The sequence below is a fragment of the Anguilla anguilla genome, chromosome 18 (assembly GCF_013347855.1).
Source record: "Anguilla anguilla isolate fAngAng1 chromosome 18, fAngAng1.pri, whole genome shotgun sequence".
NCBI classification, from domain to species: domain Eukaryota; kingdom Metazoa; phylum Chordata; class Actinopteri; order Anguilliformes; family Anguillidae; genus Anguilla; species Anguilla anguilla.
This window is the reverse complement of record NC_049218.1, coordinates 12,903,777-12,928,155: the sequence shown is the minus strand read 5'-3', so window position 1 is coordinate 12,928,155 and position 24,379 is coordinate 12,903,777. Positions and strand designations below refer to the sequence as shown.

The 24,379-nt window shown below is 46.9% G+C and overlaps 1 protein-coding gene across 1 annotated transcript in view; it reads left to right on the top strand.

The window, feature by feature from the left end:
• The first annotated feature begins 1,696 nt into the window (after positions 1-1,696).
• ttc7a (tetratricopeptide repeat domain 7A) overlaps positions 1,697-24,379 on the top strand; it is a 67,687-nt gene continuing 45,004 nt past the window's right edge. Inside the window, exons 1-10 of the mRNA XM_035400404.1 lie at positions 1,697-2,162; positions 6,160-6,323; positions 6,848-7,016; positions 10,889-11,019; positions 11,309-11,427; positions 15,888-15,966; positions 18,239-18,408; positions 20,643-20,706; positions 21,362-21,499; positions 22,979-23,062. Coding sequence (XP_035256295.1) covers positions 1,853-2,162; positions 6,160-6,323; positions 6,848-7,016; positions 10,889-11,019; positions 11,309-11,427; positions 15,888-15,966; positions 18,239-18,408; positions 20,643-20,706; positions 21,362-21,499; positions 22,979-23,062 — 1,428 coding nt within the window. The 5' untranslated portion in view covers positions 1,697-1,852. The remainder of the gene's footprint in view (positions 2,163-6,159; positions 6,324-6,847; positions 7,017-10,888; positions 11,020-11,308; positions 11,428-15,887; positions 15,967-18,238; positions 18,409-20,642; positions 20,707-21,361; positions 21,500-22,978; positions 23,063-24,379) is intronic.

The following is a 24,379-nucleotide window of genomic DNA, read 5'->3' as shown; positions in this document are numbered from 1 at the left end:
CCAGCCCTATAAACGTGAAGTCATTGAGTGATGAAGTTACACCGCGCATGTTTGTGACTGACTTAGGAAGTTACACCATTGGTCAGCAGGTTCGGTCCAGCCATATACTAGGTTTTGATCTGGTCTTGTTAATTTTCGACCCGGTGTACCCACTATGGCTTGAACTGTTGTAGCCAAGTGTACTGTGTGTAGGCGCAAGATCAACGTGTTAATGCGAGTCTACGCTTGCTTTGTTATAAAAAAAGACCCGCGCGGCGTAGACATATTTTTAGGCGATTACATCGAGTTTCAATCCCTCACATTCCTGCAAAAATGGAGCCCAGACGTTCAACGTTTCTGTCCATAGACCTTCAGTGCATTGGAATCCACATGCATTACTTTTACACATTTTAATAAAATTGTTTTATTAATCAAATCATTTTTGCGCTATTCTTTATTTATATTATATTTATATATATTCACTTAAGTCACACCTGGTTAAGCAAGGAATAAGGAGGCAGAAAACTCTTGATTCCTTTTTTTATTGCTGCTACTTATGTGTTCACATTGCTTTTTGTGACGTTAACATAAAATTATTTTACTATGATCGAGATGCAACAGACTCCAAACGCACATTCCACATCTAGAATCAACTGTACACCTTTTGCTAGTTTTCTTGTGCATGATTGTGCATGAAGTAATGAAGCAAAGATGCAAAGCTAGCCAAGAAACAGCCGAGCAGCCAATTGTCCCTTTACTTTTGCTCCCCTAAAATGAAGGGACTGTACATAAAAAAGTAGTTCCTACACGGATCATCCAATATGGATATAAATACTCACAAAAAAGGAGACATTCTGCATTTTAACCTCATATTCATTGTTTTATTTCAAATCCAATGTTCTGGGATATGAGTCAAAACGACAAAAAATGTCACTGTCCTAATACCCAATATAGACTTCTTCATTAATAAGATAGATATTTTCATATGCCATTAAAATTTGAATAGCCATCCATGCATGCACGCACACACACACACACACATAAATACTGTGGCCAACTGGAAAGGAGAGTGAATTGGAGGCATTCAAATTATAGCCTTCCCCTGGAGAGATGGTTTTGAATACATATTCTGTAGCAAACAAATTTTTAGCAGGAAGTAGTGCAGTCCACTCTTCCGGCAGATGAGGGGAAACACAGGTCAGCGCCCAGTAAATCAGTATCAGAAATTGGTTAGTACCTTTGTTAATGTTCTGTGGGTTATTTATCAGCTTGATTTCTGATCAGCTTGATTTCTGATCAGATTGATTATGAAAAAGCAGTAAGGACATTGTAATTGAAAAGTAATTAGGCCGACTTGCTTACAGTTCTGTGCATTTGGGATTTGTTTTACTGGGTTATAGCTTGACCTTGCTGCATAGACAGCCCCCACATCTGCATAAGAGTATGCCCTATGCTTGCTTATTGGCTGTAACTATAAGCACACATTGGGATCTGTTTTTTAGTTTTGACTGTGGGAATTGGCTTTCAGTACTTTCATAGCACTGTATTTGCACATTGGGAACTCCCAGTGACAGAAAAGAGCTTGGCATTTAACTAATGTGAAGCAAACCAAATTTTTACATATTGTTTCAGCCCCAACTGGTGCATTAGAAGTTGATAGTTACCTTTAATGCTGTTTGTTGAAGTGTTTAATGATGTGTGTGTGTGTGTGCGTGTGTGGGGGTGACCAATATGCTGAACTTATTGTTGTCAGTTTGAATTCAAGGAGTTAGAACATGCACAATAGAAAATTGTTCCAGGGTTATGAAAAATGCTGCAAATAATTTCATGTCTCACTATACTACTATGAGGTATAACGTGTTCTAAAACAACCATGGGCACAACATACATTTCATTCTGGTACCGTAGAAGTAGTCGTGCTGTTTTTTTACTCATACGTCAACTCTCGGGTACCGCCGTGCACATGCTCAGTGAGATTTATTTTTGTATGACTTGTCAGTCCGCAGTAACTCCCGTAGTGTCCGGGGAGTACGCTTCCCGGGATAGATCGAGGATGGCTGCGAGGATCTCCTTCTCGCAGTATCGACTGGAGGCAGAGATCGAGCGCTGTCGTGCGGAGTGTCAATGGGACAAGATACCCACGCTGGTGGAGCAACTGGTGTCCGCGCGTATCCACGAGGACGGTATGTGATTTAAACCTGCTGAATGTGTCCTGGTGTTTCTGCTCTGGAATAAATGAAAGCCTCAAATCTCGCAATTTAAAACGACAGTTCCGCACGAACTGAACTTTGTACTTTCAAAGTAAAGTCATTTGCTCCCATGAGGGGACAACGTTTATACTCACTTGCCAAAAGTAGATTGTTTGTCTCCCATTTTTAGATCACTGAAGATACTTTTGAGGGCTGTTCAGTTCAGTGAAACTCATTCAATAGCTTGCGCATATTTTATAACTAGTGGGAGCATTGTTTCCTGAATTTCTATGAAATGCACATTGGTTTCGGTTTATTCGTGTATAACAATATAGTTTTCCATATAATGCGTCGCGTGTCTGCTTGACATGAGCTATTAATGCCTAGCTCTGTACATTGGTCACATTTCCTTGTAGCTTTGGTGACTTTATAGCGCAAATAGAGTTCAGTTCAAGCTCAGTTTACTACGTTATTTTTCTCACGTTTAGATTTTTTTGCTGACATATTTGCAAAAAACATTAACAACAATTAATGCATTGTAATAATAATAATAATAATAATAATTATTATTATTATTATTATCATTATTATTTATTTATTTGTTGTACACATGGGCTCCAAAACTTGAAACCAAGGTTTCGTTTTTGACTGTGTTTTCATATTTACCCACTGATTATGCAACTGCGCACAATTTTCTAAATAATTCATACTAATACAGCAGACCTCAATGGGACAATGTCCTGTACTACCAATCACAATTTGAGGATGGCAGCAGCATCCAGGAAGCCAGCAGACATTTTGAAGAAGTTTTCGTAGTTCTCAGGGACTGCTGGAGTAGGAGTTATCCCTCAGGGGGCATGAACGTTAAATGCAGCTTAAGCGACCTATTGAACTGCAGTTTTTCCATGTTCCATGCAGCTGTTCATTTGACATATGATGGCGTATCCTGTGTTCCAAAAAAGCCAAAAGTACACACAGAGAGGGCACTGAAACCACTTGTGCCAGGAAAAGGGGGGAGGAAGAGAAAGGCAAATGGAGTCGAGGTGTGCTCAGTTATTTGGCTTTGCAACACCGGCTGTTTGCCAGGGAAACGTAAACTACTTCAGCAGGGTCCATTAAAAAAAAAAACTCGCTAGAGTGACCTTGAGGAGTCCCCAGGTTCCTTGGCTTACACCTGTTTTGAGGCACTGTATCCCAGTCTCGTTGGAGATGTATAAAACCTTTCCTGCATGTTTTTCTGGTGTCTAAATGTACATTCTGCTATTTCCTTTCCCAGCACGGACATGCCTTGGCATTGATTGATTTGTTACACGCAGATTCTAAATTGGATTTTACTCCCACACTTATGAGTAAATGCAGTCACGTGGAGGTGTGGTGGCACTGTGATGTCAGACATCCAAGGGAGGCCTGCTTTTTTCTGCACTTGTTATTGAATGATGTGCAAAAGAGACTCACTGTCAGTATTTCTAAACCACAGGAACTCGTGTCTGCTGTGATGTCATTCTGCACCAGATATATCTGTGTGTTTTCATTCAACCATCCTCTGTCATTCTCTTTAGTTTGCTCTCTCTTATTCTCTCTCGCTATTTTCCCCTCCCTTTCTCTCTCTTTCCCTCTATCTCTCTTTTTTCTTCTCTCTCGCATGTACTTCAGCAAAGGTATTGGCACAGTAATGTAAACACAACTAAGGTCACTCCTGTTAATCATGGTCTGCTTTTGTATGTATTGTGTCAACAAGCAGCCTGGTAGGTCATGTGACCACCAGGGATATAACTCCCCTGTATCTGCATAGCTGTGCGAACACAGGTGATGTGCTACACAACAAAAAATGTTTTTTTGTCATTACTGCTCATCTGGAAATGAGTAGTTGTACTTACCTGAAATAGTTCCAATTTTGAGGTGAAGAAGAGCGATAAGAATAAAACAACCTGAGTTGGAAGCGTTATTGCCTGGTTGTCTGAAGTTTTCTGTCATAGGCGACAGAAGCTAATATCCATATGGAGTGCTCTGAGGAAAGTCTGTGGTCATCTTTATTTCTGTGGGAAAATCATGAACTCATGGGGCTGTATCGGTATGGGATGCTAATCTGTAAGATAGCAGATGCCCAACCTCTTGTCCCAGGGCAATTGTAACACAAGACACAGGGTCCCTCGGGTTGATGTGGGTGGACTTGCCTCCATTTAGAGCACAGTTCTTCCCCACAGCAAGGCTTGAATTAGCAGCCCTGACAATCACAGGAGAGTATAACGTCTGGAATGACATGAGCCCGGGCCGGTATGCGTTCCCAAGCAATTTATTCTGGAAGCTCCCTAACGTGACCCCCCTGTGGCAGAGGACAGTTGGCTTCTAATACCAAGAACTCCAAGTATGACTCCAAGGCAGTAGATTCAGTTCCCAGGTGGGGCTCTGCCATTGTGCTCTTGAGCTATGTGCTTAACCTGGTTTGCTTTTGTAATTATTGTCCAGCGGTATAAATGGATTGTATGTAAAGAATGTGATCTGTGTAAGTCACTCGCGATGAGAGTGTCTGCCAAATGCCTATAATGTCAACATATTGTATGGATGGATGACAGTCAAGGCAAACTTGCTCTCCGCACAAGCTTCTGTTGAGATAAGATCAGATTTATATGCCTCACTGGGCTAGCGGTGACAGCCGGGGGCTGGTTACTAAGAGCGCGTAGCGACCGGCGGTCGAGGCTAACTGTGACATCGCGATGGATGCCGGTGTGATCGGGCTGGGAGACGGGCTTGCTGGAGGAGGGAGCCGGAGAACCGAGGCCAGCTGCTTCCGTAGCTCTCTTCTTCATCGTCGTTGAGATCAGCAGGATGATGTATGAATGTTTATCTCGCCGCGCGGTGCGCGCAGGGCGCCAGACGTCCTGTTTCGCGGTTATCGGTCTCGCGGGCGGCTTTGATGCGAGGGGGGGCTGTTGGAACACCTGAAGGAGAGCGGCTGCGTCAGAGAGGCCCAGATGTGTGTGTAAAAGTCAAACAAATAACTGCTGTAAAGAGGCTGGGGCAGCTGACTGAGGGATACGGGGGTCGCTCCAAACAGGATGAAGCTCATCGAGGGCCTGGAATTACACACAGCTGAGCAGTAAACAAAGATTGTGAAAGACGGAGAGGGAGAAAGATATTGGGTGAAACTCTGTAAACTGGTTTCGACATGCAAACTGTCTTGGCCATGAAAGCCGGTCTGCGGGTGCTGGTGTCTGCACAGACCTTGGAGGCTGCATGCTGTTTATATTGGCAGGAGCAGCAGCAGCTGACTTCTGTGTCCTGTCTACTGTGAGCTTCCCCCTCAGCCCAGTGCCATCTCCCCTACATCTCCCCCACGTCTCCCCCACATCTCTCCGACATCTCCCCCACATCTCTCATATCTCCCCCACATCTCCCCCACATCTCTCCCACATCTCTCACATCTCTCTGAAATCTCCCCCACATCTCCCCTACATCTCCCCCACGTCTCCCCCACATCTCTCCGACATCTCCCCCACATCTCTCATATCTCCCCCACATCTCCCCCACATCTCTCCCACATCTCTCATATCTCCCCCACATCTCTCCCACATCTCTCACATCTCTCTGAAATCTCCCCCTCATCTCTCCTAAATTTCCCCAATATCTTTCCCACATCCCTCCCACATCTCCCCCACATCTCTCCTACATCCCTCCTAAATCTCCCCCACTTCTCTGCCACATCTCCCCCACATCTCTCCTACATCTCTCCCATATCTCTCCTACAGCTCTGTTACATCTCTCCCTGCTTGTGTCACACTGCCCTCTCATGGTGCCATCCCTCTCTTTGCACACACATCACCCCTGGCACGCACTTCTTACTCCTGACCTATTTCTTTTATTTTGTTTCTAATTAATCTTTATTCTACCAGGAATTTTCACTGGAAGTGGGTTGAATCATGTGTCGTGAACTCAGAGTTGTTTGGTTTTCTAACTTAAGCTGACTCTTTTTGCCCTCTCCCCCCCCCCCCAGATGACTATGGGAACCTGCTGCTGGCCGAGGCTTTGTTGGAAGAGTGCCTTCAGGAGAACATGGCCCTGCTGCGCAGCTCCACGCCCCTGACAGAGACGGACCAGCCCAAACTGGCCAAGGCCAGGGCCCACCTCAGCGCCATCCTCAACAGGGGCCGTCTGGAGGTGAGCCTGGAGGCCCGCCTTCTCTGAGCACTCCTTTCTGACTTTCGCTCACGGTGAAAATCATATGTCATTTTTTTCAGGCTACACACAGTCTGGTGAGCTCATACGGGTAATTTGCGAAACTTCCAAACTATTGTTTTTCTGAAGAATAAACACTTTCGTATGTTGTGCCTTGAATTTAAAGTTAAGCATAAATATTGTGAAAAACTTCTTAAAAATAAATAAATTGTGATTGTTTTTCAAAGAAGGCACTACTGCTACAAACAGAGTTTTTTTTTGTGGGGGGGTGGGGGGGGGGGGTTGTACAAGAATTTAATCATATAACTACATTTTCCCATCAACGAACCTTTTGTTTGGCTGCTGGAATCATGTTCATGAACACAATTTAGGCAGTGCAGTCCAAAAACACACAGTTTATACTAAACACAAGAAAATGCGAAACATACAATAAAACAATAACAGATTACGTGATTTAGCGGTCCCGATACAAAACACACCTGTGTTTGCTGTTCGGCCCCCGATAGCCCAGGTACATGAACGAGGCCCTGCTCCTGATGGCCAAGCTGCAGTACGTCCAGGGCCGTTACCGCGACGCCCAAGGCATGTGCGCCAGGGCGGTGCTCGATGACCTGACCCGGGACGAGCAGCCGCTCTACCACCTCCGCCTGCTGGCCGAAGCCTGCGTCATCAAAGGTACGACTCGCCTCGGTCGGGCAACCCCCTGCTCGTCAGCTGCAGTGCCTCCCGCTCCCCTGCATTTGACCGCAGTGTTGTGCACACAGTTCTGATAGGTGGTCTCACAAAATAAGAAACAAAGTACGAAATGCTTTTATGCCATCTCAGGAAACACTATGCAAGATCCTCTATCTGGGCTAAAAGCTATTTGAGATCCTTTATCGTGGTGATTTTGGCTTTTGGTTTCTGACGGATAAGGATCGGATGGAAAAACGGTGATAACTGGCAAGGGATTGAAATGAGTAACTCTGCTGGTCAGGTTCATGTTAATCATGCTGATGAGGAAAAATGGCCCTCAGAGGAACCTGGCTCCACATCACCTGTTTAAACTTTGATCTTAACCATGCTGTGCACTCAACAGAATGCCGCAAATATGACTTATGGCTGTTTAAAGCTCGCTGCCAGGAAAACGCTGGACGCAATCTGCAGTAGGAGCCTTTTCCAGTCATTTCTATATTAAGTATTAATTATGTTGCGATCAAGGGTCCAATCCTTTCTGCAAGAGTTATTAAAAGCAGCAAAATGACATATCCATGTATGGATTAGAAATGCATCAGCCCGGGTCTTGTAATCACTGAATAAAACAAATGTGCTTCATTTTAGTGGATTGGCTTTCATCAGAGATGGTGTTTATCTTTCCAAATCAGAAACTAACCAGAAATAAAAGTGGTTCCTGGTATAGGCTGCAGTGTGCCACAGGAAGGGAAGCTGGTTGGTGTCTGGAGGCTGGGGGGGTCGTGGGTTTTGGGCCATCATGCAAATCTCTCCAGCCCAAAGGCTTCATTTTGCAGCACACCTCTTAAAGTCCAGCTGTGTAAATGGCCATTGTACAAGTCACTGTTTAGAGGAATGCTTGGAACTGCAACCAAATGATTTACTACGTGTACAAGTACAAACGTGCAGGGATCCTGCGCTCAAGAAAAGTCTCATAAAAGTAGAGTGCTAAAGTTAAAAGGGTCTGTTTCAACTCCTGCAGATATTACGGAAATGTCAAGTGCGGATATGATGGAACAATTATGCTAACTGAGAAAGCACCCTCATCAGTGGTCTCCCGATATTGGAAGTGAAAGCATTTCATCTTCACTTCGTATAATCATTTTTTACACATATAGTATATGCATGCCTGCTTAACTTGTTGAGATTTTCGGCACGTTTTGGAACACGTCTCTGCTGCTGAACTAAGAATTCATAAAAATGACAGATGTCTGATGTGCGTGCTTGATGCCAGTTGTCGCTGAACATTAGCCATTATCTTCCATTGTCTTCACTACCAAGCATCATTCACTGTTCTTCCCCTTTTCCATATGTTAACTGTTGTTATTTAATTTTTTCCTTATTAAATATTAATCTGTGTAAAATAGACCATTGACAGTGCAGGGAATATTGAATGAATTGCGAAATGTGCCATTGTACCTTGTTTCATTTTCATCATTACTGATGTCATGTGTTAAAAGTGTATGTTGTTTTGTTGCATGACAATTATAAAGTACCTTCTGTATTGTTAGTATTGGCAGCAGGATAAGTGTGTAATTGATGAAAGAAGAGTTGATACATTTTTTGGAGGCACTACACCACTTCTGTTGAAGTTAAGTGGTATTATCAGATATTGCAAAATATATATGTCACATTTATAGAATACTCTGGAATGTTTGATGAGACTGGCAGTGTGAGCAGACATTAAATCTTATGATATGTCAAAAATAAAGTGAAGCTGCGCAACATGGATGCCTGGAGGGAACATGTTAAATATAGCCATGCTGTAGTTACTCATATGTTTCCTTAGGAGTCACTTTGTTGTCCTGGAAAGACGTTCTTTTTATAGGGCTGTATTTGTCACTTGTCGGTCTGTGCAGACATGGAAAGAAGCCTCAAACAAGCGGAAATTTAATTTGATCACGAGTATTGGACTGGGCAGCAGTGTCTTGCAGAATGTACCCTAAACAGTGAGTGAGATTAACTGTTGCCTACATTCAGATTATAACAAATTACCTTTCCACTGGCTGGAGAGTGCTTAAGACTTGAAGTGGCGCGTTGTGTACCAGGTTGCAGTGTGCATGGAGGAAGCAAGTGTTTATCTTGGACAGGTAGCATGGTGTACGGGGCTGAAGAGCACTGGGTGATAGGTGAGGCCCTAACAGGAAGGAAGAGCCGCGCGGATGCTAGCGAGAGGCCTGTGGCAGCGTCTCTGTGATGTTGTTAAGGCCCTGCGGGCAGCGTGTCATGGCAGTCTGGTTTGCATCAGGGTAATTACATCTGAAACGCAGCGTTCCGCTGGCTATGGTGATTACACTCGCCGCTTCCTGACTGCAGTGATGTCATCCCCGCCGCCTGGCTGGTGGGGGTTGGTGGTAACGCGGGGCGATGAAGACCTCTCGTCTAGTGAAATGTAGATTAACTACCCTCTCCCTGCACTTCTCTGTCTTGATGAAACATGCAGTCTCCTATCTTAGCTCACCTCTGTCGGGCTCAGCCATCAAGCTGAGAAAACTGGATTAATGACAGACAGCTTTTTTTGTAAAGAAAATGGCAGAAACTCTCCAAAGATTCAAGGCTTGTATGAAAAAGCCGGACTGCAAAATTTCAGAGTGCACAAAATTGGCAGGACAGAAATTTGACATCCTTTAAGCTGAGTTTTCAATTATTGAAAGAAATACTAGAAGGTCACCGAGCTTTCAAACTGTGTTGATGGTGTAGAATGAGAAGTGGTAGGAATGTTCTAGATGCCAAGCAGATGCCTGTTAATGAATAGCTGTATCCTATTTGATTAGACCTGGTGTCTGGTCCTCCTCCCTCTCTCCTGCTGGCTGGGAGGTCTCTGTCTATTCATTTCTGTATTAACAACTTCCACTGTCGGCAGACTGCCAGAGCCCATCTCCCTCGATGGAAAAACTATAGACAGGGGATACTGATGGGAAAGTTTCTTTCATTTATCTTTGTGTTCCAGTTTCTCCACTGTGTTTTTTTAACTGGTTGTTGACTCTACTGTACAATAAAATTAGAGCTAGAGAGATAAGCTAGTGTCAAGTCTAACAGAGTTGGCAGACATTACAATTAAATTGTATTTCTGTCATGCTAAATCTTTGTATATGCGCTAGTTTTTGCTCACATTGAAATTTCTCATTGTATGCTCTATGTATTAAAAATTGTTCACAACTCAACAACTACTGTTGGCTACGAGTTGGCTGGTAAAAGGAGAAAAGAAACTGTTTTGGGGGGATTCAGATGCATCGACTGACATTCAGATGACGTTTGACTGTATTTTTATAATCCGAGACAGAAAATTATTTGTGTTCTTAAGCGGGGGGTCAGCCTGAAAGTTATTCCCAAATTTTTGTTTGTCTGCCAGGAGAGGAAATTTGAAACATGCTCAGAAAATTAGCAGACATGCTGACCTGTCTGCTGCTATTCATGAGTCATACTTTGCTTTCAATCTGTGTGACTTCCTGAACAAACAGCTTTGGAATCTGAAGATAACTAGAAAAAATACACCTGAGGAAAAACTACCCTTGTTCTATAATAGATACTGGAGTGCTTAACCTTCTGAAACCACACTTCCCTTTGTCATTCCTAAGTAAAAATAATTATGACACACTGGACCGTACCATTCTGATATGTGCAGTCTCTGCTGTGTTATGCTTACTTGTTATGTTTCAGTGACCAACATGTTGTTCATTTGAATGCATGTATATTTATTCAGTTAAATGACAGGAGTCTACTTGTCTTGGGACGGAACCATTGACCTTATGGTTCTGAGTCCAGTACTAATAGCCCTCTGTCTGTACGTCTGTTCCCCATACTCACTGCCCTGGGCCCCTCCGTGTCCCCCCCAGGGCTCTCCCTGGATCACCAGGCCGTTTCGGCGGCGTCCCGCGTCCGTCTGTCTGAGCGGCAGGAGGAGTGTCTGTCCTGCTACCTGAGAGCCTGTGATGCTGCCCTGCTGTACCTGCAGGAGCTGGACAAGGTTAGCGCGGGAGGCTCACTCAGCGCGCGTTCAGCGCGCATGCAGGCTCCGGTAGTGTAGTTTATGCATTGCTGATTTACAATGTGTGTGTGCGTGTGTGTGTGTGTGTGTGTGCGTGCGTATGCGTGCATACGTGTGTGTGTGTGTGTGTGTGTGTGTGCGCGTGTACGCTTCCAAAAAATAGTAAATGAATACCAGTGAAACAACACGCCATGCACTATTTTAGATATTTTAGATGAATTTGTTTGGTACTTTAATATAGCTTCTCTCTGATTGGTTTTTGTGGCAGACAGTGAGTGTACCACAGAAGGGGACAAAGATGAATCTCTCATTGGGGGTGGATTTCGATTTGGGATTCTTCCAGCTGGCGGCTCTGCAAAGTGCGTACCTGTCCCTGCTGCACAAAGGGTGAGTCCATACATCCAAAAAATTGAGTGATTTTCAAGATCTGGCAACCCCAAAAAGACATTTGAATCAAAATGAACACTGTACTTGTGCTTCAGATTTGAACCTGCTTTGAAGTTGCGGGTTCAAATCTAATCCCTGGTGGTGGTCTGTATGAACTTGAGTGTTTCATATTTGGCAGCCCTTCAAAGACTAGAAACTTTCCTCCACGCCAAGCCAATTTTTTTGTCGCATTCTTAGTAATGGTGCTATCAATTTTTAAGTAAAAATGACTAGAACAGTCAAATAGAGAATTCCAAATAGGGAAGTAAGAGGAAAGCATCGTATTGTGCCTATCCAATCTGCTTTCTTTCAAGTATGAAATATATATATATAAATGCCAATGGTGTTTATGGCCACCAGGTGGCAGTGGAGTCTTACAAATAGCTCTGAATCGCCTCTCCAGTTGGGGATCTTACCACATTACTCATAGATGAGAGGGCTGGTCACAAGGTCCTATGTTACTGTCTCTCTCACATCCCTGAGATGAATACATCTCTGAGTTTTTTTCCAGATGCATGACCTCACTATCATCAAGGAGGTCCTGAAAAGCATAAGCAAAATGAGTGATAATGAGTTTAGCTATTTTTCTCTGCAGCATCCTTCTGCTCATTCTACACTGAACACCCTTCAAAAAAATCTTTTTACAGTTGAAGATTTAAAAAATTGGCAAATGTCATTATGATTGACCTTACTTCGATGTTATGATCACATTAATCTTAGTGTTAACCATCTTTGGTCTAAGTTCCCCCCCTCCCCTCAGTCATAATTAGTTTCATATAAAAATACCAGAATGTACTGCAATGTGTAACTCTGGGCATTTTTAACAGGTTACAGTTCTTTTTTTGTGATATGAAGTATCAAATATCCTTTTATTAATTACACAGTGAGTTTCGGCCAGGAGTGTGTTGCCATTTGCAATTCTATGTAAGCGACCGAGCCACTGCGTAGCTTTGTCACTGCTGCTGTACGGGGGCCCTGCTGGTGGGGCGGGGCCTGTGCTCATGGTGTGGGGTACTGGGGCTGGGAGCATGATAGTGTGGTATGAGTGGAGCTCAGGATGTGTGGGCAGGAGGGTGCGGCTACATTCTTTGGTTCCCTATTTGAATATGTGAGCCGGATTACCTGTGTCTTTGGCTTCTCAGCCCTGTTGCTGGAAGGAGGCTGTGTGTCAGAGGGAGGCTGTTTGGACAGTGCTGTGTGTTGGGAACCGCAGGAGTGACAATTGGGTGTGTGTGACTCTCCTGTGTAGCAGGCAGTGCAGTAGTGTTAGAGTGCTCAGGTAGGCCTGGCTGAGGCTGTGTTCAGTGTCAGCGGGGAAGACTGTGTTTTTGGGGAGAGTGCAGTGTGTGCCTGTGTCAGTGGAGCAGGTGTGGGTTGGGCAGCAGTGTCAGCGGGGAGCCCTGTGTTTTTGGGGAGAGTGCAGTGTGTGCCTGTGTCAGTGGAGCAGGTGTGGGTTGGGCAGCAGTGTCAGCGGGGATAACTGTGTTTTTGGGGAGAGTGCAGTGTGTGCCTGTGTCAGTGGAGCAGGTGTGGGTTGGGCAGCAGTGTCAGCGGGGATGACTGTGTTTTTGGGGAGAGTGCAGTGTGTGCCTGTGTCTGTGGAGCAGGTGTGGGTTGGGCAGCAGTGTCAGCGGGGATGACTGTGTTTTTGGGGAGAGTGCAGTGTGTGCCTGTGTCAGTGGAGAAGGTGTGGGTTGGGCAGCAGTGTCAGCGGGGATGACTGTGTTTTTGGGGAGAGTGCAGTGTGTGCCTGTGTCAGTGGAGCAGGTGTGGGTTGGGCAGCAGTGTCAGCGGGGATGACTGTGTTTTGGGGAGAGTGCAGTGTGTGCCTGTGTCAGTGGAGCGGGTGTGGGTTGGGCAGCAGTGTCAGCGGGGAGCCCTGTGTTTTTGGGGAGAGTGCAGTGTGTGCCTGTGTCAGTGGAGCAGGTGTGGGTTGGGCAGCAGTGTCAGCGGGGATGACTGTGTTTTTGGGGAGAGTGCAGTGTGTGCCTGTGTCAGTGGAGCAGGTGTGGGTTGGGCAGCAGTGTCAGCGGGGATGACTGTGTTTTTGGGGAGAGTGCAGTGTGTGCCTGTGTCAGTGGAGCAGGTGCAGGTTGGGCAGCAGTGTCAGCGGGGATGACTGTGTTTTTGGGGAGAGTGCAGTGTGTGCCTGTGTCAGTGGAGCAGGTGCAGGTTGGGCAGCAGTGTCAGCGGGGATGACTGTGTTTTTGGGGAGAGTGCAGTGTGTGCCTGTGTCAGTGGAGCAGGTGTGGGTTGGGCAGCAGTGTCAGCGGGGATGACTGTGTTTTTGGGGAGAGTGCAGTGTGTGCCTGTGTCAGTGGAGCAGGTGTGGGTTGGGCAGCAGTGTCAGCGGGGATGACTGTGTTTTTGGGGAGAGTGCAGTGTGTGCCTGTGTCAGTGGAGCAGGTGTGGGTTGGGCAGCAGTGTCAGCGGGGATGACTGTGTTTTTGGGGAGAGTGCAGTGTGTGCCTGTGTCAGTGGAGCAGGTGTGGGTTGGGCAGCAGTGTCAGCGGGGAGCCCTGTGTTTTTGGGGAGAGTGCAGTGTGTGCCTGTGTCAGTGGAGCAGGTGTGGGTTGGGCAGCAGTGTCAGCGGGGATGACTGTGTTTTTGGGGAGAGTGCAGTGTGTGCCTGTGTCAGTGGAGCAGGTGTGGGTTGGGCAGCAGTGTCAGCGGGGATGACTGTGTTTTTGGGGAGAGTGCAGTGTGTGCCTGTGTCAGTGGAGCAGGTGCAGGTTGGGCAGCAGTGTCAGCGGGGATGACTGTGTTTTTGGGGAGAGTGCAGTGTGTGCCTGTGTCAGTGGAGCAGGTGCAGGTTGGGCAGCAGTGTCAGCGGGGATGACTGTGTTTTTGGGGAGAGTGCAGTGTGTGCCTGTGTCAGTGGAGCAGGTGTGGGTTGGGCAGCAGTGTCAGCGGGGATGACTGTGTTTTTGGGGAGAGTGCAGTGTGTGCCTGTGTCAGTGGAGCAGGTGTGGGTTGGGCAGCAGTGTCAGCGGGGATGACTGTGTTTTTGGGGAGAGTGCAGTGTGTGCCTGTGTCAGTGGAGCAGGTGTGGGTTGGGCAGCAGTGTCAGCGGGGATGACTGTGTTTTTGGGGAGAGTGCAGTGTGTGCCTGTGTCAGTGGAGCAGGTGTGGGTTGGGCAGCAGTGTCAGCGGGGAGCCCTGTGTTTTTGGGGAGAGTGCAGTGTGTGCCTGTGTCAGTGGAGCAGGTGCAGGTTGGGCAGCAGTGTCAGCGGGGAGCCCTGTGTTTTTGGGGAGAGTGCAGTGTGTGCCTGTGTCAGTGGAGCAGGTGCAGGTTGGGCAGCAGTGTCAGCGGGGAGCCCTGTGTTTTTGGGGAGAGTGCAGTGTGTGCCTGTGTTAGTGGGCAGGGGGTTGCAGCGTGTTCCCCAGAGCTGCTCCCTCAGGTCCTGCAGCTCTCTGGAGAAGGCCCTCTCCCTCCGGAGCGCGTCTGCCTTTATTATGGCCAGCTGAGCTCTCAGGGCCGGGTTGTTTTGCTGCAGCTCAGTCATCTCTGCTCTCCGTTCACCTTCACAAGCAAGGCGGCGCTCACTCTTCACCTGGGTGACATCATCACTCAGGCTTCACCTGGGTGACATCATCTCTCGGTGGCTGAGTGGAGCTGATCTCCGACAGCCTGGCTGAATCCAGCTCCTGCAGGGCCAGGCTCTCTGCAATGTGTTGACAGTAGGGGCTGAATGTGGGGTGGCCAGGGACTGGCAGGCTGGCTATGGGGTTGGAGGGCTTCGAGTTTTCCTCTTGGTCTGATTCCTCACTGTCAGTTGCTGTGGCCTTCTCATTCTCCACCTCACTTTTCAGCTGTGCACATGTTTCCTCAAAAGAGTGGAAGCTGGCTTCACTCCCTTGGATCAGTACAGTGCTGGTGTTGTTTATATTAATAGTTTTAATGGGGCTGTTGAGGTCTGCACCCTCATGGATGGTGATTTGGCTGCCAGGACAGATTCCTCTCCGTTTAATGAACAGATAGCTCTTACACAGAACTGCCTTCCAGACACGGTTGCATTGTGTGTGGAAGATTAGGTTGGTTTTGACCTTTGTGACTTTGTGTGGTCATGTGTGCATACAGGCACTTGGGATTGTTACTTAGTAGAGTGAGTTTATAGGTCTTTCTGGCCTGGGCACCTTTGAGCTCTGCAGGGTAAATTATCTCTGTGGCAACCCTTCAGATGTAACTAACAATTTTTTCTAATTTGTACATAATGCAGAGGTCTGTCTTCTTTTGCAGACAATACAGTCAATTACAACATATATATATATATATAACTTTTTCAATTTGCGTTATGTAAGCATTTAACTCTATGTAGGATTCTTTTTTTGACAGGATATAAATAGTATTTGTTTAACAGGATTACATAATTGCAGCTGCTATCTCTCTCTCTCTCTCTCTCTCTCTCTCTCTCTCTCAGTCACCTGGCACAAGGTGCCCACCAGCTGCGGCGGGTGCTGCGGGCAGTGGACTCTCGGGGGTCGCAGAGCTTCAGGAAGGTGAGGGTGCTGGAGCTCCGGACCCCCCCTGATAATGCCCTTACAGGCTCTGTGATCAGCAGCAGCAGCCGTACGGAGCGGCAGTGTGGAGATCCCTGTCCGTATGCGTGCTGCACCAGCCTGCTCTGTGAGCCTCTGCAGCAGCTGAGAGCAGAGAGCGGGCGAGCGCAGGAGGAGCTGCGCAGACACCTGCCGTTACAGCCCCTGCCTGCCGCAGAGGCTCACAGAGCTGCTCTCTCTCTCTCTCTTTCTCTCTCTCTCTCCTCTCTCTCTCTCTCTCTGTCTCTCTCTCTGTTTCTCTCTCTCTCTCTCTCTCTCTCTCTCTCTCTCCTCTCTCTCTCTCTGTCTCTGGCAGCATGACTCAGCAGAACGGGCGGCTTACGGCAGTGTGTCGCACCTGCGCTGCACGCCGGCCCCTGCGTCTGCTCTTCTCCAACACCAGTGGGCGCCACCCAGCGAGGGGGGAGGGTGGGGGGGGGGGGCTGCGGAGTGCCCTGCTGCAGAGGGACTGCACCTCACACACTCACAGGCTGCTTTTAGCACAGCCCACACACACACACACGCACACGCACACATGCAGAATTATGTAGGCATATTTATTCAGACAGACACACACACACACACACACACAGAAAAATGTAGGACTACACATTCTCCCAAACGTTTGCACCCATAAGCACATATGTATAATTACTGCCTGCAGGCACATGCACATACACAAACAAACACGCGCACACACATACATACACACACTTGTTTGACATAGAGGGTGAGGTGGGAACTTGAGAGCGAGTTCTCCCAACTCCACGTCGCAATGCAGCTCCTGCTGGGATGCGGTTACCTAGCAACGCAGCTTTGGTGGAGCCGCTGGCGGTTATGCAAGGCCTCTCATTGATTTGGGCTGCAGCTATTGCTCTCTGAGGAGAACACACTCCAGATCCGGAGGGGTGGGGGAGCGGGGGGTGGGTGGGGGGGATGGGGTTTGGTGGCGGGCCATGGAGGCCAGATCTGCACAAAAGCGGGGGATACTGCCGTACCGCGGCGCAGAGACCACTTTTTAAAGAACACAGGGCACGGTCAGTATGCAGCTCACAGATGCACACACACGTGTGCGCTCACATGTTTAACTAGTCACTAGTCACATTGTCACGTCCCCAGAATGCCGGTGTTGCGTCAGGTCTCCAGGAGAGGTTGCCAGGATAACGCAGATCCTCTGCGGCACTCTAATCCCTCCTTCAGCGCAGGGCTTCAGCACAAGACGGGGTGTATCTGAGCAGAGCGGCTGCTGCTGCTGCTGCTGCTGCCACACTGATTCTGAATCAGTTCCCCGTTATCTCTCGCATGCCTGATGCGCAGCGTACTGTCAAAAATAACACTGAGCAAAGTGAGGATGAGGTCAGCGCTGAAAAACACAGGCTCACAGCAAAATCACCAGCCTTAAGGCAACCCTGATAAGAGTACATTCTGCTCTAATAGAGTACATTTCCTTCCTTTTACTCTGATAGAGTTCATTTCCTTCCTTTTACTCTGATAGAGTACATTTCCTTCCTTTTACTCTGATAGAGTTCATTTCCTTCCTTCTATATACTGTAAACTATGCTCTGAGTTACATTATCACTGAACGTTTGTGTCGTAGCATTTAAAGGCAGGAAACCTTTTTCAAAAAGGCTGAAAAGATACACAAGCTTTTAAAGAACCGAGATAAAAACCAAATTAAATATCAAGAGAATAGGCATAGACATGAACAGAATGACAGAACCACCCCTCCATTATCGCCATGCCCCTCCCCCTACCTTCCACCCACCCTTTCACCCTGTCGCCATAGCAGTGCTGTTATCTTCCCGCCCTTTGTACCCTGGTCACTCCCTCCCTGCCTGAACATTTCTTGTACACATTACTCACCTTAACCGCCACCCTCTCCCCCCAGTACTTCTACGGCATCCTCTAAAAATCAGGCCTGACCACCCCCCTTATTCCCCCAACAGCTCCGTTTGTGAGGGTACTGTATGTTTTATTGAGTACTAATGTTATATTTTGCCAAGATAAATCACTGTAAACCATTGTTTATGTGAAAATTCTTCACAGCTCCGTTATTTTGTGCGATGTAAGTGCGGCGCAGGGCGGGTTTCTATAAGCCACCTGTGTTGCATTGCTCTCTTGCCCCTGTGCTGAGGGTGTGCCTGTGCTGACGGTCCTTCCTGTGCTAATCATGCTGCCTGTGCTAACTGTTCTGCCTGTGCTAACTGTGCTAACTGTGCTGCCTGTGTCACAGGCGGCTGCGCGGAGGCTGGCCGAGGTGCTGCTCAGCTCCGTGAGCGAGGACAGCTACTGGGACCCCCTGTCCCCCCCGCCCCTGGCCTGGCTGAACAGAGAGGGCGCAGCTGCCCCCAAAGACATGCTCTACCCCTCCTCCAGACCTCCTCAACGCTACGGCACAGAGAGGTGTGCCTCCCACTCCACATGATTGTCTTTCCCCTCTCCTCCCTTTCTCCTCTGTGCCCTTTGTTTCCCCTTCTCTTTTTCTATTCCTTCCAGTGCTCTTCTTTGCCACTGCTGGCCTCGTCTTCTCTCTGTTTCATTATATTTCATTTCTTTTTCATTTCATTCATTTGTTCAGCTTCCTACTGTCTCCCCGCTTGGGAGTGAATTTCACCAGACATTTTTAGTTGCCTGCAGTAAAGAGTTTTCTCCCCTGTTCGCTTGAATGTGAGGTGACCTCTGTACATTTAAAGAATAGAAATAAAAGACTCACACTTAATGCTCCAAAAGTCAAATGATCATGTTTAATTCAACATGGTTGATGTTTCGACCCCATAGGTCTTCATCTGATTGAATTTTTGGAGTATTTTCTTTAATTTCTTTTCCTGTTCCAGTGACGCAGCACCTTGCCTAAAGTTTGTTTGGTGTGCGTATGTTTGCTCTCATACCGTGACTCCTGTACATTGTCACGGATACTATCCAAGCTCCCGTTGACATCTGCCTGTGGCTGGGGGCCTAGAGAGTTCTGTTACCGAACTGCAGAATAGCTGGGCTCCGTGGCTTAGATAAGGGCTCAGAGAGACGAGATTACCGCGGAGCAGATGTCACGCCCCTCTCCCTGAGATGCGGTCGCGCAAGTGGAGCCAGAAGGCGTGCCATCCCGTTTCCATGGAAGCTGACGGCGTTCGAAATGTCAGCACGGTTCTGCTTAGCAACCCGAGCGGTACAACCTGTACCGGGACAAAAGCGGTCGACCTTCAGCACGTTTTCCCTGAGTACCTGTCGCACGTGCAACTGCCAGTGGGGTTCCGAATGTACAAATGTAGATTGATGCCTATGGTTTCCATGGCAACCCAAAATATGAAAAGCGTGCATTGGGCCGCCCCGGATTTCCAACAGTGTCCAGTGGCCCGCAGGATTCAGGCAGTCTGAATAGTATTCATTAGTTGTAGTTGAGGACGGGGCTAATTTGCATCTCTCTGAATACACTGAGGAGAATTTTCTTAGACGTGAATGTGCTTAAAAGTGAGAGAGAGGGAGAGATGCCGTTTGTAATCTCAGAAAATCACTTTCTTAATCACCAGTGTCAAGGCAGAGGTAAATAGCAGCCATTCTGGGGAGCTGCCAGGCACTCGCAGCAGAATTCACCCTCTATTACTCCCAAATTATTACTGCTCTGCAGAATGATAAAGTGTACCTGACATTTAATAATGAAAGGATAGTGGGTATTTTAGGAAACCATCTTTTTTTGTGAAAAAAAGTTGCAGCCTGCAGTTCTCAACTTTTTTTAGGCAGCCATAAGGAAGGCACCATTTGTTAATATTAAAATAGAAGCTAGTTTATAATGTTAAAAGATATACTGAATTAATTAATTTTTATTTTATTCAAACTTACCTCCTTAGTAGATTAGTAGTTTATCTGGGATGACTAACATTACACATTTATTTACAAAAGCAATTCAGGTTCAGCACCTACTCAAGGGTAGAACAGCACTGCCCCATCTTGGATTTGAACCTGCAACCCCCTGCACAGCCCAGTTCCATAAACACTGCTGCATATTTGGGGACAGCTCTGTAAAAGCCTGCGGCTCTGATATTTTCTGAGGAGCGGACATGTGCAGAACTGTATTTGATGGCTGAAAGCAGTCCAGGGGGTCACATGGACTGAGCAGCGGTGGAAAATCCAGGTTCAGAAAGTAAAGGTCCTGTATTTTGTTCCAATCACCTGGATTTGCTAATTAGCACAATTCTTCAGCCTGGAGGTGGAACTAATTAGTGAAATCAGCTGGCTGGTTCATGGGAGGAAGAAACGCATGACAGGACTTTTACTTTCTGACCCCTGGACTTTCCAACTCTGCTCCTGAGACATGCAGCACAAAACTCTCAAAGCAATTGATATATAATAGGTTAGACATGTAATGTGAGAAAGAGAGAGGAATAAGGGATAGGGGGAATATGGGAGAGAGGGAGAGATAAAGTGAGAAAAAGAAAGGGATTGAGAGAAGGGGAGAGGGAAAAGGTGCTCCGTTGTGGTAATTTGACACTGCAGTGCAGTGCAGTGACGCAGGTACTTCTAGGGTTGCCTTGCTGGCTTACAGGTGACACGTGAGCTTGTGCTGAATATACAGGTGGTATCAGGCTTACTGACCAGTGCATCGTGTCACTTCCTGTTCCTGTTTCCTGCCTCCTTCTCTCCAGCGTCTTCTGTCCCCAGGACGTAGTGGAGGAAGCCATATTGCTGCTGCTGATCTCCGAGTCCATGGTGAGGCACTTCTTCTTTTATCTCTCCATCTCTCTCTTACTGTCTGTCATATGTATCAGTCTGTCACTTGAACACTTATCTGTGTAACCCTCTCTCTCATTCTCTCTCTCTCTCTCTCTCTCTCTCTCTCTCTCTCTCTCTCTCTCTCTCTCTCGCTCTGTCTCCCCATTCCTCCTCCTGTCATCCCTCTCATCTGTGTGCCTATCTATCCCTCTATCTAACTCAAATTCAGATTTGGGTCTGCATTAACTAAAGCGTTGCTAAAGGGCATGTGTGGCTAAATCAGCAAATACCTCAGCAATGACAGTGCTGTCAATGATGGCAAAACAAAATGGGCTGAAGACACACCCTTTCAGTCCTATTCAATTCAGTTCATTACAAAATACTTTACTGGTGTATTTGAATATTGTCTAAGCTTTACAGAATGAAATCATTGACATTATTATCCACCTCTCTCCATATTCCACTGTCTATCTGTTCCTCTCTGACTTTCATTATCCCCCCGACTTCTCATCCTTTTTATATCCGACAGACTCGTCGCCTCCACCCTTCCTTGTCTGGAATGCCATATTCAAATTCGTTAGGTTACATTTGTGTGTTTGAGGTCATCTGTTTCCATGGCGAATGTGTTTGTGCTCTGTGTCTCCCCCTGCAGGCCAGCGGAGACGCGGTGATCAGTCGTGCTCCTGAGCATCGGGAAGCCAGGGAGGCCAGCTTGCAGGATGCCACCTCCGTCTATGACCTGCTGAGCATCGCCATGGCCAGGAGGGGGCAGTACGCCATGCTCTCCGAGGTGACACTACAGAATTGGGAAAGGGGGAGGGACTGGATTGGGTGGTGGCGGGTTGGTGTGTGTGTGTGTGTGTGTGTGTGTGTGTTAGTGGGAATTACGCTGTTCTGTTGAAAATGAAGTCAAAGAACTAAATGAAAGATGATGCACTGCCCAGATTTTTCTTTCCAATAATAATAATAATAAGAATAATATTTGTACTTTATTTATGTAGCACCTTTCCAGCAGTACACCTTGAGGTGTTTCATGCAACCGCTGACATTTTGTTAGTTAGGTTTAAGTGAAAATGGCTGTCACGCTGGTGCTGTTTTTATTTTGTTGTTGTTTTTTTTATTTAAAAAAAGCTCATTCATTATATTTGAATGATCTCAACTTGATGTTTATTTCTATGGAACAAATAGAGGGAGGTTTCCTGAACCGCATGTTTAGAGGTGCTGCCACGTACCGTATGACCCTAAATGCTCTAGGAAACCTTATGATTCACTGCAGGTGAGATGTGCTGTGGCAGACCTCTCTGTGGGTTCAGAGCCTGGCTGTGTCCCTGTTGCTCTCTCTCTCTCTCGCTCGCTCGATCTCTTCCCGCTCTCCTTGGCCCTCCTGCTTTCACCTGACCTCACTCTCTTTTCCCCTCTAATGATTTCCTGCTCTCTACCACCTCTTCTGTTATCCCTGTTTTTCCTGTCTGCTCTCTCTCTCTCTCCCTCTCTTTCTCTCTCTTTCTCTCTCTTTCCCTCTCCCTCTCTTCTCCTTCAGGTTGGCTCCATGTTGCCCAGGTACACCAGAATGGGGCGTGGCTTCGCTTTAAGATACAGGTGAACCAAAAAGCATGAGGAACGAGGACCGGTTGACAAAATTCACCTATCTGACACACATGCACACATTTATGCGCTCACATACACACAGACACACACACACACACACACACACACTCGCTCTCTCTCTCTTCCATCTGTCACACACAGTCTCTGTCCCACACACACACACACACACACACACATCGGTCACTCTCTCACACACACTTGTCTGTAACATTCTGTCTCTCTCAAATGCACGCACATAGGCACACTCACACACACACACTCCTCTAATGTAACAGGGCTTCGTTCTGCTTCCGTGTCTGTGTTCCACCCTTACTGACAGTACTAACAGCTTTTCTTTCATACTCATCTCTTAGGTGCCAAGATGACAGTTAAACTAGATATAGCCATACCTGTGCCCATTTTATCTTCAACTTAACTGTTACGCTTCAACCTTCAACCTTCATCCTTTAACCTTTGACTTGGATGGTGTGATTGGGTACTATAGGTGTTGGTATGCTTGTGTCTTAATATGTGTGTAAAGGTCCATTAACAGGGATGTGTCTGCCCACTGCCATTTTTAACTGTTGTGATGTCGTCTGTCGAGCTCCTCGGACGTGGGGGTGGTTATGTGGAAGCGTGCATTAACTAACAGGCTGTTTGTCTGTCTGCGTCTGTCCTGCAGTGTCTAGAGCGGGCCATGAAGTTCTCCTTTAACGAGTTTCACCTCTGGTACCAGCTGGGCCTGTCGCTCATGGCCTGTGGGAAGGTGAGGCCTGCTTATAAAGTCTGTTGTAAGCTTACACTCAGGGGATGAAATTGCTCACTGGACCCCTCCCTGTGATTTATGGGCTTGGTTTTATTTGACTAACTGGCTGACATTGGGCGCCTTGCGGCTAATGAACTTACCAGTCTGTCTGTCTAGCGCTTTATTTGTCTGCAGATTGATGTGAATGGGGGAAGTGTGGTACCAGTGTGCTTGTGTGTGACCTCATAATGTGTACATACTGTTGAAAAACCAACATAATGAATAACACTGGAAAGTTGCAAATGTACTGTAATTAAATGGCAACTTGATTGTTTTGACTTGAAGTCTATTTGTGTATTCAGTTATTCATACTGCAATGAGATGCCAGTCTTGATCTGAGGGCCCCTGGAGTTTTTGTGTAGTATAGTCAGTCTGTGTATAGTATACAGTATAGCTAGTCATAAAAGTAAAAAAACTTACATCTGCAGGCCAAGTTTTGGGGAGCCCTGGTCTGAGCTGCACGTATCTCTGTACCGCTGACAGACAACGTTCTCGCAACTTTGCTACAATAGCGCAGCAACGTTGTCAATTGTCAGAACATTCTGGTTCAACAGGCTGAGCGCTCCACGGTATTCGAAGTCCGATGTGTCGTAGGGGAATGGTTTCTCCTCACCGCTGATTGGTGTGAACGAGACAGGTGGCCTGACGCAGAACGTTCTGGAGCCCTCTGTCAGGGGCAAGGTTTCAGAGCCAGCGAAGGGAAAGTGATACGTGTATGGGACAAAGTGAATGGATCTCTATGGAGAAAATGACACCTCAGATTGATGGAAATAGTGCCCTCCCTATAAGGAAGCAGGGCTTCCCCTGCGGCTGTCAGGTTCTGCGCTATTCAAGGGGCCTGTATATGTATATATTGCAATGATATTGCAATATATTTCTTTAAAAAATACACTGCTGTGAAATATATTTATCATTATACAAACAAGTACACATTACAGTATATTCCAGAGTATTCTGTGTGTGTGAGGGAAATTTTGAAAGCCTGGTGGGGTGCTGTATGGGGAGATGGAATGTAGGGAGCAGTGCTGCCTGTTGGGGAAGGGGTGGTGGGGAAGAAGCTGCAGGTTCTGCTGGTAAATCAGAGATGATGTAATCGGGGGAAACGGCCTGTCGGTGTCTTCGGTAAGCCGGCTCCTGGTTGCTAAGTAACCATGCACAAAAACACGGCCCTCTCCCGGGGTAGCGCAGGAAGGGAAGGTTGGCTCTCGGAGGGAGGGAGACTGAGGGAGACGACACAGGTCCCCAAAGTCGCCATGTCATTCGAGGGATGGGAAATCC